This window comes from Pseudophryne corroboree, chromosome 8 (genome assembly GCF_028390025.1).
Source record: "Pseudophryne corroboree isolate aPseCor3 chromosome 8, aPseCor3.hap2, whole genome shotgun sequence".
Taxonomy (NCBI): Eukaryota; Metazoa; Chordata; class Amphibia; order Anura; family Myobatrachidae; genus Pseudophryne; species Pseudophryne corroboree.
Window position 1 is genome coordinate 403,126,877 of NC_086451.1, and position 20,024 is coordinate 403,146,900.

The following is a 20,024-nucleotide window of genomic DNA, read 5'->3' on the forward strand; positions in this document are numbered from 1 at the left end:
AGTCCAGATAGTAATCTTGATGACTGCAGCTATTGATGTTAAAACATGTGGGATAGGTTTCCATATGCAGACCCACAGATCTTCGGCATATATAAATCTGACTATGATTACGAGGAGGCCCAAACTGGTAGCTTGCCTAGGGCCCCATGGGGCCTGCACATCCCCGAGGCATAGTGTCTACATCTGAACACACTGTGCATGTGCTCAGAATTACTGAGGCATAGGGGGTCATTCTGACCCATTCGCACGCTGCGGTTCATCGCTGTGGTGTGAACGGGTCGGAAAAGCGCATGCACGGCGCCCAAATGGGCACGTGCGCCATCGCCGGGCAGCGACCAGAAGCAAGAAGAAAGTGATCACTAGCGCGATCGCAAGAAGATTGACAGCGGGGAGGCGTTCCAGAGCGGATACTCACCATTTTCTGTGCATGGTGTGTCCAGGCATTTGGAGGGCGGTTGTCTGACATCAATTCCGGGACCTTCATCACTGGATCCATTGCACAGGTTAAGTAACTGCAGGGCTAGTCTTTTTCTGCACAAAACTTTTTTAGCATAGCAGGGCTGCACAAGCGATCGCAGCCCTGCTATGCTAAAATACACTCCCCCATAGGCGGCGTATAGTTGATCGCGCGAGTAGCAAAAATTTGCTACGTGCAATCAACTTGGAATGACCCCCCTAGTGTCTACATCTGAACTCTCTGTACAAGAGAATGCAACCTATTTCCCAGAACCACCCACAACACTATCATAACATACCCATGTGGTTCATATTTTTTGTGTACACTTTGGGCCACCTCCCAATAACTGCCAAGGAATGCCCATCGATTGACTGCTCCATTTCTGATACCAGCGATCCCATATGCTATAGCACCTTTGTGTGTAAAGTCAGGTTACCGCATATGCTTCAGGGGGTTCATGCACATGAACAGTAACAATCACGAACTGTGCAATCATCGGCATTATGGAGAGTTTACAGTAGTTCTACCACTGACTCAGGTCCGATATGTCTTATTGTGTCACTGGGGAAGCAGAGAAAAGTGGGCAATTATATTCTTTAATAACATGTACAGTATTTCTTTCACCCATGCCATTACTATTCATTTTTATTGTGAATTTAAAAACTGACTTGTCTTCTTTACAAAACTGCAGGAACCCCATTCGACCCAGAATATCAACTGCTACAGGCGACTTCCAATGTTATATGTTCCATTGTGTTTGGTGAGAGATTTGACTACGAGGACAAGAAATTCCTGACCCTCTTGTCACACATCAGAGATTTTATCCATGTATTTAATTCAAGATATGGTCAGGTAAATATTAGGAAACATCTGAGAACCTGATGGAAGCATAAGACATAAACATTAAGAATTTAGCTATATACAGTATATATATAGAGAGTGTGTGTGTCAGGGAGAGAGAGAAAGTGTCAGAAAGAGAGAGCATCTGGGGAGAGAGACAGTGACAGAGAAAGGCAGTGTCAGAGAGAGATAGAGAGACAGAGTGTCAGAGGTAAGAGAGTGAGAGAGAGTGTCAGGGAGAGGTGGAGAGAGAGTGGGAGGGGCAGTGAGCAAAAGAAAGACAGGGAGGGGGAGTCAGCAGGAGAGAGAGGGTAAGGGAGTGAGCAGTATATAGAAATGGGGAGAGGGATGTGAGCAGGAAAGAGAGAGGAGAGAGGGAGGGTGATTGAGCAGGAGAGACAGAAGGGGGAGAGATAGAGAGAGTGGGAGTGAGCATGAGAAATGTGGGAGAGAGGGAGGGGGAGTGAGCAGTAGAAAGAGAGAGGGGAGAGACGTAGTCAGAGTGAGCCTCTGGGAGAGGGAGTGAGCAGGAGAGAGAAAGGGTCGAGAGAGAGAGGGAGTGGGAGTGAGCAGGAGAGAGAGAGAGGTGGGGGAGAGGGAGGGGTGAGCAGGAGAGAGAGGGGGGATGGGAGAGAGGAAAGAGGGGGCAGTGACCAAGAGAGAGAGGGAAAGAGTGGGAGTGTGCAGGAGAGAGATTGGGGAGAGAGAGAAGAGAGAGGGAGGGGGAGTGAGCAGTAGAAAGAGAGAGGGGAGAGACGTAGTCAGAGTGAGCAGGAGACAGGGGGAGAGGGAGTGAGCAGGAGAGAGAAAGGGTCGAGAGAGAGAGAGGGAGTGGGAGTGAGCAGGAGAGAGAGAGAGGTGGGGGAGAGGGAGGGGTGAGCAGGAGAGAGAGGGGGGATGGGAGAGAGGAAAGAGGGGGCAGTGACCAAGAGAGAGAGGGAAAGAGTGGGAGTTAGCAGAAGAGAAATTGGGGAGAGAGAGAAGATAGAGGGAGGGGGAGTGAGCAGGAGAGAGGGAGGGGGAGTGAGCAGGAGAGAGGGAGGGGGAGTGAGCAGGAGAGAGGGAGGGGAGAGAGGGAGTGGGAGTGAGCAGGAGAGAGAGGGAGGGGGAGTGAGGAGAGAGGAAAGGGGGCAGTGAGCAGGAGAGAGAGGGAAAGAGTAGGAGTGAGCATGAGAAAAATTGGGGAGAGAGGGAAGAGGGAGGGAGGGGCAGTGAGCAGAAGAGAGAGGGAAAGAGTGAGAGTTAGCAGAAGAGAGATTGGGGAGAGAGAGAAGAGAGAGGGAAGGGGAGTGAGCATGAGAGCGGGAGGGGGCGTGAGCAGGAGAGAGAGAGCGAGGAGTAAGCAGGAGAGAGAGATGAGAGAGGGGGAGAGTGAGGGGCTGGGATTGATCAGAAGGGAGAGGGGGGAGTAAGCAGGAGAGCACATTACATGATTACTGCACTGTACTGGCCTTGGGTAGGGGTGGGTACTTCATGGCATTAGGCCCTGGCCCCTAAATACCCATGAATAGTGGCAGCGCACTCCCTGCTGATGGCCAGATAGGAGCCGGGACGGGTTGGGACAGTGTTAGTCGTTGTGTGGCTACATCTCCCACACCGCTACATCTCCCAAGGCTGTTCTGTCTTGAGGCCGGGGGTGAAGGGGAGCTGCGGACCTCGAATGTAGGCTGTGGCAGGGTGCAGGGGGGCTGCAGGCCATGACAGCCAGGGCCCCATAGCAGCTGCACCCCCTGCATGCTCTGTAGTTATGCCACTGGCCTGAACGTATGTTTTGGGGCATTGTCTTGGTGTTTGATGAACCTTTGACCAACTAAGCATAGACCAGACAGTACTGCATGGCACTGCAAATGCTCTTTTATCCCTTTTGGCATACCTCCTAACTGTTCAGAATTTCATGGGACAGTCCTGTTTTTATGGGACTGTCCCGCCGTCCCACCCATGGGCTGCAGTGTCCAACGGTGGGTGGGAGGGTGGGAGGGCAGTAGGGAGGCTCCTGCTTAGCAGAGCAGCTGTGAATAGAACAGCATCTATTCACGAGAGAGAGAGAGAGAGGGACTGGGGGCATGGCAGCAGCTCACAGAGTGCTGGCCATGCCCCCATAGTGACGCAAAATGGTGGCATGGGTCGCGAAGCGGTACTTTAGCGAAGCCACACTCCATTTACATAAACCACGCCCCTTTTTCACCTGCAGGAGGATTTCCCTAATTTACTCATGTAGATGTTGGGAGGTATGCTTTTGGTTCTGAGTGCCAGTCACTTTGTGTAAGTAGTAGACTGGGGATCAAGCAATAGAATCCAACATCATCTCGCTTCTTCCTCTATGTTTGATAAATGCAGTCATAAGGGTTTAATAAGCAGTAACTTTTAAAAGCTGACACTTTCTGGAATCTTTATGCTTTAAAATTTTAAAGGACAATGCTTTTAATCGCAAAAAATGGGCTGCTTTGCTAATAAAACATTGTCCTTTTAAATGTAAGGCTTAAACATGCCGGGATACGGAAACATAGATTGGACATCCACACAGGATCCCCACCCTATGCACCTAAAAATATTTCAAACAGGAACAATAGGGCAGGAAATATCCTATAATGTATGGTAAACCAACGTCCTAAAATATTTACCTGTATAGGCAGCCAGGGCCGGCAACAGAAATCTTGGGGCCCAGTACAGTAATATCTCTTAGGCCCCCTCAGATTTTATATATATATATATATATATATATATATATAAAATCATATTAAAGCGTAACGGAATTTTCTGTGCTATATAATAAACTGTAAAATATATATTCCTCCCCCACACACACACCACGGTCTCTGTCTACCTCTTTCCTTCCTCACACAGCCTACAGTCTGTCTTTTCCTAATGACTCCATGCTGCATTCCCAGCATTCCCAGCTCCTCCAACCCATACCAAAGAACTGTATTCCCTCACCAAGCCAGTCTTACTCTGAGGAGGGACTCACCTGCCCTACACTCCCCAGTATCCAGACCTGAACACAGCAGACCCCACTAAAAGAGGCCGGCGCAGGGCATCGGAATCCTGGCCAACAGAGTTGCTGTAATGTCCCGTAACTGCCTGCAACAGAGCTGGACCCAGAAGAGTGGGCGCACACTCTAAGGCTGCGCTCACACCGCCTACAGCTCGCTGCCCTATTTGGACAAGACAGCTCACATCCCTGCTGGGCACTAAGATTCATATCCTTTGGGCCCCTCTGATCCTTTTGGACCGGTACAGGTGTCCCATTTGACCCCCCCTGTTGCCGACCCTGCAGGCAGCACATAGTAAGGGTTGGTGCTCCCCTGAGCCAGATAAACAGAAAGAGTGTATGTACTGTAGAAAAAGAAGGCTCTTTCTTGGGGGTCCTCATTAGACAGTAACTATCAACAGAGTTGTGCATGCATAAGTGTCATTATTCAAACATAACTTTTATTCCATCACATGCATAAAAACTGGGAAGCCCAGAAAACATTAAATATACAATAAGTACAAACGACAGACTTAGAAACATATGGAGGTCATTCCGAGTTGTTCGCTCGTTACCGATTTTCGCAACGGAGTGATTAAGGCAAAAATGCGCATGGTTCGCAATGCGCATGCTGTTAGTATTTTAAAACAAAACTTAGTAGATTTACTCACGCCCGAACAAAGATTTTCCTCGTTGAAGTGATCGTAGTGTGATGACAGGAAGTGGGTGTTTCTGGGCGGAAACAGGCCGTTTTCTGGGAGTGTGCGGAAAAACGCGGGAGTGTCTGGAGAAACGGGGGAGTGGCTGGCCGGACGCTGGGCGTGTGTGTGACTTCAAACCAGGAACGAAACTGACTGAACTGATCGCTATTTGCGAGTAAGTGTCGAGCTACTCAGAAACTGCTAAGAAATTTATTTTGGCTATTCTGCGAATATTTCGTACGCAATTCTGCTAAGCTGAGATACACTCCCAGAGGGCGGCGGCCTAGCGTGTGCAATGCTGCTAAAAACAGCTAGCGAGCGAACAACTCGGAATCACCCCCATATGTGTGTACACTCATCATCTGCTATTTGCCGTGTAATTGCGAAAAGGTAAGAAAATTTAATAATAGCACTTCAGAAAGTAAAAAATTCAGACTGTTGTTGTTGCTGCTGTAATTAAACTCCGCCAATTTGGTGTAATTTCCTATCACAAACCACATTGATACATGCTCCTGTATTATATGTGAGTAATCCTAGTTATCACAGCTTGTTTATAGAACGCTGAAAAAAGGGAAAACCAACTAACGCATCCGATAATCAGGATAATAGTCATAATTCCACAAGCGAGGCAAGCAGTTTATTCAATGCTATACAGTTTTGCGCAATATAATCATCATGCACCTCCTCCATTAGTACTATGTTGTGCCTAGTGCCTGTGTATTCTCAATAATGCTTTTTACAAGTGCGAACCACTCATCAGGCTGTAAGATCCGTACTGTCTGTGGTCCTGCAGAAACCCCCATGGTTACTACAGTACCTAAAACTTGTTTCCTTGTTTTCCCTCATAATTAGGGGTGTGCGCCGGGCCATTTTTCTGGTTTTGTGTTTTGGTTTTGGATCTGTATCTCCTTTGTGTTTTGGATATTTAGTGGTTTTGCCAAAAACGCCCTTTAGGGTTTTGGTTTTGGATCTGTATTTTTTATTTTAATTATAAAAACAGCTAAAATAACAGAATTTGGGGGTGTTTTTGTTCCTACAGTATTTTTAACCTCAATAGCATTCAGTTCCACTCATTTCCAGACTATTCTGAACACCTCACGGCTCACAATATTGTCCAATTTAGGCCAAAAGATTGCACAGAGGTAGCTGGACAGAGGAGAAGCAGCTGGGAAGACAAAATATTTAATAAAAGTATTTAAAAAAAATTAGTGATGTGCACCGGAAAGTTTTCGGGTTTTGTGGTTTGGTTTTGGATTCGGTTCCGCGGCCGTGTTTTGGATTCGGACGCGTTTTGGCAAAACCTCCCTGAAATATTTTTGTTGGATTCGGGTGTGTTTGGATCCGGGTGTTTTTTTTTTTTACAAAAAACCTTCAAAAACAGCTTAAATCATATAATTTGGGGGTCATTTTGATCCCATAGTATTATTAACCTCAATAACCATAATTTCCACTCATTTCCAGTCTATTCTGAACACCTCACACCTCACAATATTATTTTTAGTCCTAAAATTTGCACCGAGGTCGCTGGATGGCTAACCTAAGCGACCCAAGTTGCTGACACAAACACCTGGCCCATCTAGGAGTGGCACTGCAGTGTCAGACAGGATGGCAGATTTAAAAAATAGTCCCCAAACAGCACATGATGCAAAGAAAAAAAGAGGCGCACCAAGGTCGCTGGATGGCTAAGCTAAGCGACAAAAGTGGCCGACACAAACACCTGGCCCATCTAGGAGTGGCACTACAGTTTTCTAGTGAGAGGATGAGTGCTTCCATCCTCATGTGAATCTGAACCACTAGCCATGAACATAGGCCAGGGCCTCAGCCGTTCCTTGCCACTCCGTGTCATAAATGGCATATTGGCAAGTTTATGCTTCTCATCAGACGCTTTTAATTTTGATTTTTGGGTCATTTTACTGAACATTTGTAGTATACTTGATGACACAGAGGTATAGCAGTGGACTACTGTACTGTACTGCTATAAATTATATACTGGTGGTCAGAAAAATTCTGCACTGTCCTCCTACTATATATACTGTGCACAAGTAAAATGCACCACAGGTATGGATGGATAGTATACTTGACAACACAGAGGTAGGTAGAGCAGTGGACTACTGTACCGTACTGCTATATATTATATACTGGTGGTCAGCAAAATTCTGCACTGTCCTCCTACTATATATACTGCGCACAACTAAAATGCACCACAGGTATGGATGGATAGTATACTTGACGACACAGAAGTAGGTAGAGCAGTGGACTACTTTACCATACTGCTATATATTATATACTGGTGGTCTGCAAAATTCTGCACTGTCCTCCTACTATATATACTGCGCACAACTTAAATGCACCACATGTATGGATGGATAGTATACTTGACGACACAGAGGTAGGTAGAGCAGTGGACTACTGTGCCGTACTGCTATATAATACTGGTGGTCCCTGGTCAGCAAAATTCTGCACTGTCCTACTATATACAGGTTGAGTATCCCATATCCAAATATTCCGAAATACGGAATATTCCGAAATACGGACTTTTTTGAGGGAGAGTGAGATAGTGAAACCTTTGTTTTCTGATGGCTCAATGTACACAAACTTTGTTTAATACATAAAGTTATTAAAAATATTGTATTAAATGACCTTCAGGCTGTGTGTATAAGGTGTATATGAAACATAAATGAATTGTGTGAATGTACACACACTTTGTTTAATGCACAAAGTTATTAAAAATATTGGCTAAAATGACCTTCAGGCTGTGTGTATAAGGTGTATATGGAACATAAATGTATTCTGTGCTTAGACTTAGGTCCCATCACCATGATATCTCATTATGGTATGCAATTATTCTGAAATACGGAAAAATCCCATATCCAAAATACCTCTGGTCCCAAGCATTTTGGATAAGGGATACTCAACCTGTACTACAATGTAGCACAGATTTGGAGCGTTTTTCAGGCAGAGAACGTAGATATTTTCAGCACACTGAGCACAGATATTTGCAAGCACAGTGAGCACAGATATTTGCAGCACACTGAGCACAGATATTTGCAGCACACTGAACACAGAAACTGAGAGAACGCTGCACGTCCTCTCCCTATCATCTCCAATGCACGAGTGAAAATGGCGGCGACGCACGGCTCCTTATATAGAATACGAATCTCGCGAGAATCCAACAGTGGGATGATGACGTTCGGGCGCGCTCGGGTTAACCAAGCAAGGCAGGAGGATCCGAGTCTGCCTCGGAACCGTGTAAATAGGGTGAAATTCGGGGGGGTTCGGATTCCGAGGAACCGAACCCGCTCATCACTAAAAAAAATTACACATTAGGCAAGGCTCAAGATTTCCGTTCACAAAAAGATTAAGGCAAAGAAGAATAAAAAAAAGACAATATTTTAGATTTAATTTATATTATATATTTTAATTTCAATTTATTGTAATTTAATTTATTTAGGATCAAATTCTTCATTTAATAAAAGATATCTTCAATATGCAGAAAGTGTGGAGAGCTTATTTATATTAATTTAATAAAAATTTAGCTAATTTGTAATTATTATTAATAATATTAATTTGATTAATCACAATGTGGTGATAAGAAACATGAAAATAGGACAATAAGTTATATTAAGAATATGAGCTACGGACACCATACCCTGAAATGGACGGAGCATGCCTGGATATATTCTAGGAGGATACAGCACAAAATATTAAAAAAATGTCTTTTATTTTGGGTAGACTGATAGTCGTAGACTATTTGGGTAGACTACAGTATTTTGGGTCTCCTAGATGGACAGAGCAGCTGCAGGCCTTGGATGTATACTGGGATGACACAGCACAAAATATTAATTTAAATGAAAATATATATATTATTTTTTAGATCACACACTGTGGTTACAGTGTCACACAAATGAGTCAAAAATATGTAGAAGTATTTTTTATATCACACACTGGCGGTTACAGTGTCGCACAAATGAATCAGAAATATATAAAATAATTACACACTGCAGTTTACACCGACCGCATCGCACAATGCGTTTGAGCTGGAAATATACTGCGGTCTGACTGGCAGTGTCACAGCCCTTACGAAAATAAAATAAAAATTGTATAGTACACTGGGGTATGGCACAAACAAAAAAAATATATATATATTTTTATAATTATTATTTAAGGCTTTTTGTTTTTAGCTTTTATTATTTAAATTTTACACTGGGGCGGTGCCCCTGGATGGATGGATGCATGGATGGATGGATGGGCAGATCACCCCTTTCAGATACTGCAGACAGAGCACCCCTGGACCTATACAGCAGGTAGAACACCCATGGACATAAACAGCAGATAGGGCACCCCTGAAAATATACAGCAGACAGGGCACCCCTGGACTGATACGGCAGATTTATCAGCACCCCTGGACTGATATGGCAGACAGGGCACCCCTAGACTGATACGGAAGACATAGCAGCACCCTTGGACTGATACAGCAGACAGGGCACCCCTGGACTGATACTGCAGATTTAGCAGCACCCCTGGACTGATATGGCAGACAGGGCACCCCTGGATTTATACAGCAGACAGGGCACCCTAGGACTGATACAGCTGACAGGACACCGCTTTTTCAGATACAGCAGGCAGAGTACCCATGGACTTAAACAGCAGACAGGGGACCCCAGGACAGATACAGCAGACAGGGCACCTCAGGACTGATACAGCAGACAGAGCACCGCTTTCAAATACAGCAGATAGAGAGAGTACCCCTTTTAGATACAGCAGACAGATCACCCGCCCCACGCCACACCAGACCCAGTACTGAGATGGACACGTCTATCCAGTACACTTTCCAATGCCAGAGTGATGCCAGAGCTGATGCACGGGGACTTATGCACGGGGACTTATATAGAATCCAAAACCCGTGAGAATCCAACAGCAGGATGATGATGTTTTGCATCATTTTGGGATCCAAAGAAGGTGGGAAGTCCTGAGCTGGACTCGGATCCCAACTCGGATCCCGGCTTGGATCAAGAAATTTGGGGGGTTATCTCTGCTCATAATTAGCATGGTTCATCTTACAGGCAGCAGCAGCATTACAGCGATTCTGCTGGGTGCAGAAATGTACTGTAGTCAGGTGCTGCTTGCTGCTGGAGAGCCTAGATCCAGAGGCCTGGAAAAGGTGTAGCAAGGCTATGAGGAGCGGCCGTGGGGGTGCCCCTCTGGAGTCATAGTTAGGTCCGTCTCCTATGTGCCTACACATGACATGATGTTTCATGTGTTAGTACAGAGCAAGCGCTAAGACACTATGTGGTACAGCGTGATAGCGGCAGCTGCACCTGATTAGACCCACAGCAGCAGCCAGTGCAGTGTAAAAGGAGGAGGCTGCATACAGAGAAATCCTTCAGTTTTGTGCTAGATGAATTCAATGGCACCTTCCAGGGGCTGGCGCTCCTAGGTAACCACCTAAAGATGCCTAATGGTAGAGCCGGCCTTTGTGCTAGCCAAGAGAGAATGAGGAATTATATAAAATGTAGGGCTGAGTGGTTTTGGATCTCTAAGATCCGTACCCCCCCCCCCCCCCCACTCTTGGACTTCAGGATCTAACTTCCCGCCAACCTCGGAACCCAGGTTGAATGCAGATCAATCATCATCATCCTGCTGCAAAATACAGATTGAGTACACTTTAGGCGCTACCACCATAAACACAATTACCACATGAGGGTCTATGAGGTATGCATTCTTAATTGTCCAAATAATTCCTTAATTGGCTTTTAGTTTTCACAGGATAAACTCTCCTCCACTCTCTTCAAAGTTGAATCTCTCTTTGTTTAGAAGGTGGTCAGTATAAGCGTATATGTAAAAAAAGGAGGTAATATCGCTTATGGTGTAATACTTCTTTAAAAAATTAACAGTTTATTTTCCAGTATTAAAACAATATGAAAATCATTTCCATCCAATATAAAAGTGAAATCTTTCACCTTAAAGAATAAAAATTGGAACCATACCGTGCCAAGCTCCCAGCAAGGAGCAATGGAAAGAGCAATAAATGGGAGGTTTCCGGAATTCCTCCCTCCAGTTATCCTGTGAAAATTAAAAGCCATTTAAGGAATTATTTGGACAATTACGAATGCATACCTCATAGACCCTCATGTGGTAATTGTGTTTATGGTGGTAGCGCCTAAAGTGTACTCAATCTGTATTTTGCATTTGTTTGTGTATTGGTGATTGGGAACCACCAGAGTACATTTGGGTGGCTTTTTTCCACTAAGCGCCATTGGTTGTTCCACAGATATTTATTGTACTATCATCGCTGTCGTATATCGTGGGTTTTGGATTCTATATAAGGAGTTGCTGCCATTTTCACTCTGGACTTGGAGAGTGAAGGAGAAAGACCTCTATCTGTCTGTGTGTGGTGGCATACAGGGGTGCTGCTGTCATGTGCTGTTCTGGGGTGGTGTCCTCTGCTGGTGTACTGTGCTATAAAGGGTTTTGCTGTCCTGTGCTGTTCTGGGGTGGTGTCCTGTGCTGGTGTACTGTGCTGTTAGGGGTTCTACTGTCCTGTGCTGTACAGGGGTGCTGTTCTGGGGTTTCCTGTGCTGATTAGGGTGCTGTACAGGTGTGCTGCAGTTCTGTGCTGTACAGGTGCACTGTGCCCTATTGGGTACTGAAAAAATAAAGGAACACTATGGCCCTGTCCTGTATGCTGTAAAAATACAGAGATGCTGTAAAAATACTGGGTGCTTTGGCCCTGTCCTGTATGCTGTAAAAATACAGGGTGCTTTTAAAATAAAGGAACACTGTGGCCCTGTTCTGTATGCTGTAAAAATAGAGGGGTGCTGTAAAAATACAGGGGTGATGTGGCACTGTCCTGTATGCTGTAAAATACAGGGGTGCTGTAAAAATAAAGGGGCACTCTTCCGTGTGATGGAATAATAAAGGGGTGCTGTCCTGTGAAATGGAGAACAAACATTTGGTGGAAAAAATAGTGAAAGATCAGGAACCACCTCCAGTTCCTAGTACTAGTGCTGAATCTGCTACCACCAGTCATGACATTGACGGTGCAATTCCATCAACATTGTCTGCTGAGGCCAATGCCCAATGTCAAAGAGGGCATGTAAAATCCAAGAAGCAAAAATTAATAACCAAAAAAAAAGAAATTATCTAATGAGAATCATAAAATTGGCAATATGCCATTCACGACACAAAGTGGCAAGGAAAGACTAAGGCCTTGGCCTATGTTCATGACTGGTGGTTCAGCTTCTCATGAAGATGAAGCCCTCCTCCCTCTCAAATTTTTTTTAAAATAAAGCTTGTTAAAGCATAGTAAAAAACAACTGTGCGTTCAGACACAGAGATATCAAAAATCACCAAGGAGAGTCCAAGGGTTTCCACTGTTCAGATGTCTAGGCCTGATTTTCCCAAGACTTTATGGGAAGAGGAGTCTCCTACCACCATTTGCACACACTCTGCCAGTGCAGGGAGGAGCACCGCCAGTCCAGTTGCTGATATTGCGATTGAGAATGTCACTGTTAAAGTACACCAGGATGAGGAGGATATGTAGTTGGCGATAAGGAGGAAGTTGACGATGAGGATTCTGATGGTGATGTGGTTTGTTTGAATAAGGCACCAGTGGAGATAGTTGTTGTCCATTGGATGAAAAAGCCTATTGTCATGACTGGGCAAATTACCCCCAAAAAATCACCTCTTCGGTGTGGAATTATTTCTCTATATATCTGGATGACAAGTGTCAAGCCATGTGTTGCCTTTGTCAATCCATAATAAGTAGGGGTAAGGACATTAACCACCTAGGAACATCCTCCCATATACGTCACCTGCAGCGCATTCATCATTAGTCATAGTCAAGATCAGAAACTTTGGGTAACACCATAAGCAGTCCATTGACATCTAAATCCCTTTTTCCTCTTGTATCCAAGCTCCTGCAATCCACACCACCAACTTCCTCATCGTCAATTTCCTCCTTTTTCAGAATCGGAAGTAGTCCTGCAGGCCATTTCACTGACATGACTGATGAGTCCTCTCCTATCTGGGATTCCTCCAGAGGATCCTTGAGTGGTACGTCTACTGCTGCCACAGATGTTGCTGCTGCTGGGAGTCGATTGTCTTCCCAAAGAGGAAGTCAGAAAACCACTTGTACTGCTTTAACTAAGCAATTGACTATCCAACTGTCCTTTGTAAGGAAGATGAAATATTATAGCAGTCACCCTGTTGCAAAGCGGATTACTGAGGCCATAACAACTATGCTGGTGTTAGACGTGCATCCAGTATCCGCCATTAGTGCAGTGGGATTTAGACAGTTGATGGACGTACTGTGTCCCCGGTATCAAATCCCATTTAGATTCCACTTCACTAGGCAAGCGATTCCCGGACTGTACAGGGACATTAAGAAAAGTGTCCTCAGAGTCCTGAAAAATGCGGTTGTACCCACTGTCCACTTAACCATGGACATGTGGATAAGTGAAGCAGGGCAAACTAAGGACTACATGACTGTGATAGCCCACTGGGTACATGTATTGCCTTCCACGGCAACAATAGCAGCGGCACCAGCAGCAGCATCTTACAAACGCCAAATCGTTCATAGGCCAGCTATGCTGTGTGTCACCGATTTCCGTAAGAGGCACACCACTGAGAACCTCTTACAGAAACTGAGGGACATTATCACACAATGGCTTACCCCACTTAGACTCTCCTGGGAATTTGTGATATCTGACAACACCACCAATATTGTGCATGCATTATATCTGGACTAATTCCAGCACGTCCCATGTTTTGCTCACACAATTAATTTTTGGTGCCGATTTTTTTTTTAAATAACAGGGGCGTGCAGGAGATAGTGTTGGTGGCCCGAAAAATTGCAGGCCACTTTTAACATTCAGCAAATGCGTGCCGAAGACTGGAGCACCAGCAAACACTCCTGAACCTGTCCTGCCATCACCTGAAGCAAGAGGTAGTACTGTCACTGCATATGATGCTGTCACCGTTGAAAGAATGGTGGAGGATTATATCAGTGACAGCATCCAAGTAGGCATGTCAGACAGTCCGTGTGTATACCGGCAGGAAAAAGAGGCAATTTGGGGGCCTTTGCACAAAGTGGCTTTACTTTACCTAAGTTGACTCTCACCCCCCCCCCCCCCCTTATCCAGTGTGTACTCTTAGTGCAGCCGGTAACCTCATCAGCGATCGGTCTAGGAGGTTAATTCCACAAAATGTGAAGATGATGTTCATCAAAGTGAATTATAAATTTCTCCAGGAAGACCATAACCAGCAATTGCCTCCAGAAAGTACACAGGGACCTGTGATGGTGGATTCAAGTGAGGATGAATTAATACTCTGTGAGGAGGAGGAGGATGTGCACAGTGAAAGGGGTGAGAAATCAGAGGATGAGGTGGACATTTTGCCTCTGTAGAGCCAGTTTGTGCAAGGAGAGATTGATTACTTCTCTTTTGGTGGGGGCCCAAACAAACCACTCATTTCAGCCACAGTCGTGTGGCATACCCTGTCGCTGAAATGATTGGTTTATTAAAGTGTGCATGTCCTGTTTATACAACATAAGGGTGGGTGTGAGGCCCCAAGGACAATTCCATTTTGCACCTCTTTTTCTTCTTTGCATCATGTGCTATTTGGGGACTAGTCTTTTTAAGTGCCATCCTGTCTGTAACTGCAGTGCCACTCCTAGATGGGCCAGGTGTTTGTGCCGCACACTTGTGTCGCTTAGATTGGCCATCCAGCTACCTCATTGCACCTCTTTTTCTTCTTTGCATCATGTGCTGTTTGGGGCCTATTTTTTAAATCTGCTATCCTGTCTGTAACTGCAGTGTCACTCCTAGATGGGCCACGTGTTTGTGCCGCACACTTGTGTCGCTTAGCTTGGCCATCCAGCTACCCAATTGCACCTCTTTTTCTTCTTTGCATCATGTGCTGTTTGGGGACTAGTTTTTGAATAGTGCCATCTTGTCTGCAACTGCAGTGCCACTCCTAGATGGGCCAGGTGTTTGTCCCCCGAACCGCCCTGCATATCCCCGTCCTGTGTCATCCTATTCCCTCCCTACTGCCCTGTGTCTCACTAACACTGCCTTGTGTCTCCTAATCCCCTCCCTTACCCCCTGCATCTCTCTATCCCTCTCTATCACTCTGCATCTTATATTGCCTCCATACCTGCTAGCATCTCTATATCCCCACATTACCAGCCTGCATCCCCCTATCCCCTTCCTTCCACCTTGCATCTCCCTATCCCTGCCCTGTGTCTACCTATCCCCTCCTGCCACTGCAGTGCCACTCGTAGATGTGCCAGGTGTTTGTGCCGCACACTTGTGTCGCTTAGCTTAGTCATACAGCTACCTCATTGCACCTCTTTTTCTTCTTTGCATCATGTGCTGTTTGGGGCCTATTTTTTAAATCTGCCATCTGTGAAGATGAAGATGTAAACACTGAAGGGGGTGAGGAATCGGAGGATCAGGATGAGGATGAGGACAACATCTTGCCTCTGTACAATCAGTTTATGCAAGGAGAGATTAATTGCTTTTTTTTTGGTGGAGGACCAAACAAATCAGTCATTTCAGTCACAGTCATGTGGCAGACCCTGTCACAGAAATGATTGGTTTGTTAAAGTGTGCATGTCCTGTATATACAACATAAGGGCCCTCATTCCGAGTTGTTCGCTCGCTAGCTGCTTTTAGAAGCATTGCAAACGCTAGACTGCCGCCCTCTGGGAGTGTATCTTAGCTTAGCAGAATAGCAAACGAAAGATTAGCAGAACTGCTACTAAATAATTCTTTGCAGTTTCTGAGTAGCTCCAGACCTACTCCTAGATTGCGATCAGCTCAGTCCGTTTAGTTCATGGTTTGACATCACAAACACGCCCTGCGTTATGCCAGACACTCCCCCGTTTCTCCAGACACTCCCGCATTTTTCCCTGAAATGCCTGCGTTTTTTAGCACACTCCCGGAAAACGCTCAGTTATCACCCAGAAACGCCCCTTTCCTGTCAATCATTCACCGATCAGCAGTGCGACTGAAAAGCGTCTCTCGAACACCAGCAAATCTACTAAGTTTTGTGTTAAATAACTTAGCGCATGCGCTTTGCGTACCATGCACATGCGCAGTTAGCAACAAATCGCAGCATAGCGAAAATCGGCAACGAGCGAACAACTCGGAATGACCCCCAAGGATGGGTGGGAGGGCCCAAGGACAATTCCATCTTGCTCCTCTTTTTTTTCTTTGCATTATGTGCTCTTTGGGTCTAGTTTTTAAAACTGCCATCCTGTCTGCCACTGCAGTGCCACTCCTAGATGGGCCAGGTGTTTGTGCCGCCCACTTGTGTCGCTTAGCTTAGTCATCCAGCTACCTCGGTGCAACCTTTTGGTCTAAAAGCAATATTGTGAGGTGTGAGGTGTTCAGAATAGACTGGAAATGAGTGGAAATGAATGTTATTGAGATTAATAATACTGCAGGAACAACAACAAAAAACTAATTTTGTGATTTTAGCTGTTTTTAAGTTTGTTTGTTTTTAAAAAAAATCCAGATCCAAAACCCGAAATGAGATCCAGAGCCAAAACCAAAACACAAAACCCGAAAAGTGTCCGGTGCACATCTCTAGATTAATGCTCTAATATACAATATATTATGAAAAAAACAAGAAGATACCAGCGCTGGCTGTTTAAGAATAAAATGAGAATGGCTTGTTAAAAAAACTATTTTAATATAATTACACATTAAAAATTCCCAAATAATAAAAATTCATACAGAAATGCCACATATGAAACTGTGCTGTTCATTTGTTATGCCGCAATCTAGTTTATGTTCCAAAAAACTGGCTATTATTCACTCATCGGGGTTTATTTACTAAGATTCGTAATTTCCGAAAAAAGGTCAAAGTTCAATCACGAATGACATCGACAGTGTAAAACTGCAACTTTTTGAATTGATTACGACTAATTTACTAAGCTGTCGTATTCGTGTTTTTCTTTGCTTCCGATGTCGATGTCATTCGTGTTTTTTTTACCTAATTTTACGGCAGTGATTAGCAAAACACTGCCGTTTTTTTTTACAATCAATCTCGGCTGGATCTGTGTGATCCGTGCTGGGGTTCGTATTTTTTTTTTTTTTAAATTAAAAAAGTAAAATCCTAAAAAAAATTGCGTGGGGTCCCCCCTCCTAAACATAACCAGCCTCGGGCTCTTTGAGCCGATCCTGGTTGCAGAAATATGGGGAAAAAAATGACAGGGGTTCCCCCATATTTAAGCAACCAGCATCGGGCTCTGCGCCTGGTCCTGGTCCCAAAAATACGGGGGACAAAAAGAGTAGGGGTCCCCCGTATTTTTAAAACCAGCACCGGGCTCCACTAGCTGGACAGATAATGCCACAGCCGGGGGTCACTTTTATACAGCGCCCTGCGGCCGTGGCATCAAAAATCCAACTAGTCACCCCTGGCCGGGGTACCCTGGGGGAGTGGGGACCCCTTCAATCAAGGGGTCCCCCCCCCAGCCACCCAAGGGCCAGGGGTGAAGCCCGAGGCTGTCCCCCCCATCCAATGGGCTGCGGATGGGAGGGCTGATAGCCTTTGTTGTAAAATAAAAGATATTGTTTTTAGTAGCAGTACTACAAGTCCCAGCAAGCCTCCCCCGCATGCTGGTACTTGGAGAACCACAAGTACCAGCATGCGGCGGAAAAACGGGCCCGCTGGTACCTGTAGTACTACCACTAAAAAAATACCCAAAAAAACACAAGACACACACACCGTGAAAGTATAATTTTATTACATACATACACACATACATACATACTTACCTTATGTTCCCACGCAGGTCGGTCCTCTTCTCCAGTAGAATCCAAGGGGTACCTGTTGAAGAAATTCTACTCACCAGATCCAGTGGGCCAGGCTCCTCGGCAAATCCAGGGTTAATCCACGTACTTGTAAAAAACAAAAAAACGGTGTCCCGACCACGAACTGAAAGGGGACCCATGTTTGCACATGGGTCACCTTTCCACGAATGCAAGAAACCCACTTTGCCTTCTGACTAAGTGGGTTTCTTCAGCCAATCAGGGAGTGCCACGTTGTAGCACTCTCCTGATCAGCTGTGTGCTCCTGTCCTAACTGACAGGCAGCACACGGCAGTGTTACAATGTAGCGCCTATGCGCTACATTGTAACTAATGATGGGAACTTTCTGCCCTGCGGTTGACCTAAAGTGACGTCACCGCTAAGCAGAAAGTTCCCATCATTGGTTACAATGTAGCGCATAGGCGCTACATTGTAACACTGCCGTGTGCTGCCTGTCAGTGAAGACAGGAGCACACAGCTGATCAGGAGAGTGCTACAACGTGGCGCTCCCTGATTGGCTGAAGAAACCCACTTAGTCAGAAGGCAAAGTGGGTTTCTTGCATTCGTGGAAAGGTGACCCATGTGCAAACATGGGTCCCCTTTCAGTTCGTGGTCGGGACACCGTTTTTTTGTTTTTTACAAGTACGTGGATTAACCCTGGATTTGCCAAGGAGCCTGGCCCACTGGATCTGGTGAGTAGAATTTCTTCAACAGGTACCCCTTGGATTCTACTGGAGAAGAGGACCGACCTGCGTGGGAACATAAGGTAAGTATGTATGTATGTGTGTATGTATGTAATAAAATTATACTTTCACGGTGTGTGTGTCTTGTGTTTTTTTGGGTATTTTTTTAGTGGTAGTACTACAGGTACCAGCGGGCCCGTTTTTCCGCCGCATGCTGGTACTTGTGGTTCTCCAAGTACCAGCATGCGGGGGAGGCTTGCTGGGACTTGTAGTACTGCTACTAAAAACAATATCTTTTATTTTACAACAAAGGCTATCAGCCCTCCCATCCGCAGCCCATTGGATGGGGGGGGACAGCCTCGGGCTTCACCCCTGGCCCTTGGGTGGCTGGGGGGGGGGACCCCTTGATTGAAGGGGTCCCCACTCCCCCAGGGTACCCCGGCCAGGGGTGACTAGTTGGATTTTTGATGCCACGGCCGCAGGGCGCTGTATAAAAGTGACCCCCGGCTGTGGCATTATCTGTCCAGCTAGTGGAGCCCGGTGCTGGTTTTAAAAATACGGGGGACCCCTATTCTTTTTGTCCCCCGTATTTTTGGGACCAGGACCAGGCGCAGAGCCCGATGCTGGTTGCTTAAATATGGGGGAACCCCTGTCATTTTTTTCCCCATATTTCTGCAACCAGGATCGGCTCAAAGAGCCCGAGGCTGGTTATGCTTAGGAGGGGGGACCCCACGCAATTTTTTTAGCAAAAATATGCACTTTCCCACCCCTTCCCACTGATATACATGCACGGATCTCATGGATCCCTGCATGCATCTCAAATCACGAATAAAAAAGCAGGTCTGTTTTTTTTAGGACTTTTTTACGAGTTGTAATTTTTCACGGCAGTGTTTTGTGTTTTTTTGCTTTGCACTTCTTAGTAAATGACCGAGATTCGTACTTAAACAGCTGCGTTTTGACCGATGGTGTATTCATTCGTAATTTTTTACCTGAACTAGCAAAAAATTACGAATGCACTCATCACTGCCGTGATTAGTGTTTAGTAAATGACCGAGATTGACCGAGATGACACTTTGAAGAAAAAACGCCATCTCGGTCAAAATCGGGAGCTTAGTAAATATACCCCATCGATTGAATACTGTCACTGAGATAAACAGCAATAATACTGGTTTAAGTTTATAATATCATGATATAATTCGGTCATAAGGCTGTTACCGGTAGGCCCAGATGCAGATTGTAGTCCCCTTATTGTCAGCTGGAATGTACAGTATCTCCTTTTAGATGCTGAGAGGGTATGATCGGCCAAAGGGGGTCATTCCACCTGTTCACACGCAGCGGTTCTTCGCTGCGATGCAAATGGATCAGAAATGCACATGCGCAGTAGACGCATTGCGCACGTGCATCATTGCCTGGTGACGATCGTCACCGGCCCGCACCGCCGCCAGTTAGAAAAGTGATTGCAGCGGCGATCGCAAGAAGAAGGACAGGCGGGAGGCGTTCTGGGGCGGATATACTCACCGTTTTGCAGGCGTGGTGAGTCCAACGCAGGTGTGTCCA

The 20,024-nt window shown here is 45.6% G+C and overlaps 1 protein-coding gene across 1 annotated transcript in view; it reads left to right on the forward strand.

Annotated features, from left to right (window-relative positions):
- The window catches only part of LOC134949306 (cytochrome P450 2A4-like), an 81,178-nt gene that overhangs the window by 33,845 nt on the left and 27,309 nt on the right, over window positions 1–20,024 (forward strand). Inside the window, exon 4 of the mRNA XM_063937804.1 lies at window positions 1,149–1,309. Within this exon, the coding sequence (XP_063793874.1) occupies window positions 1,149–1,309 (161 nt within the window). The remainder of the gene's footprint in view (window positions 1–1,148; window positions 1,310–20,024) is intronic.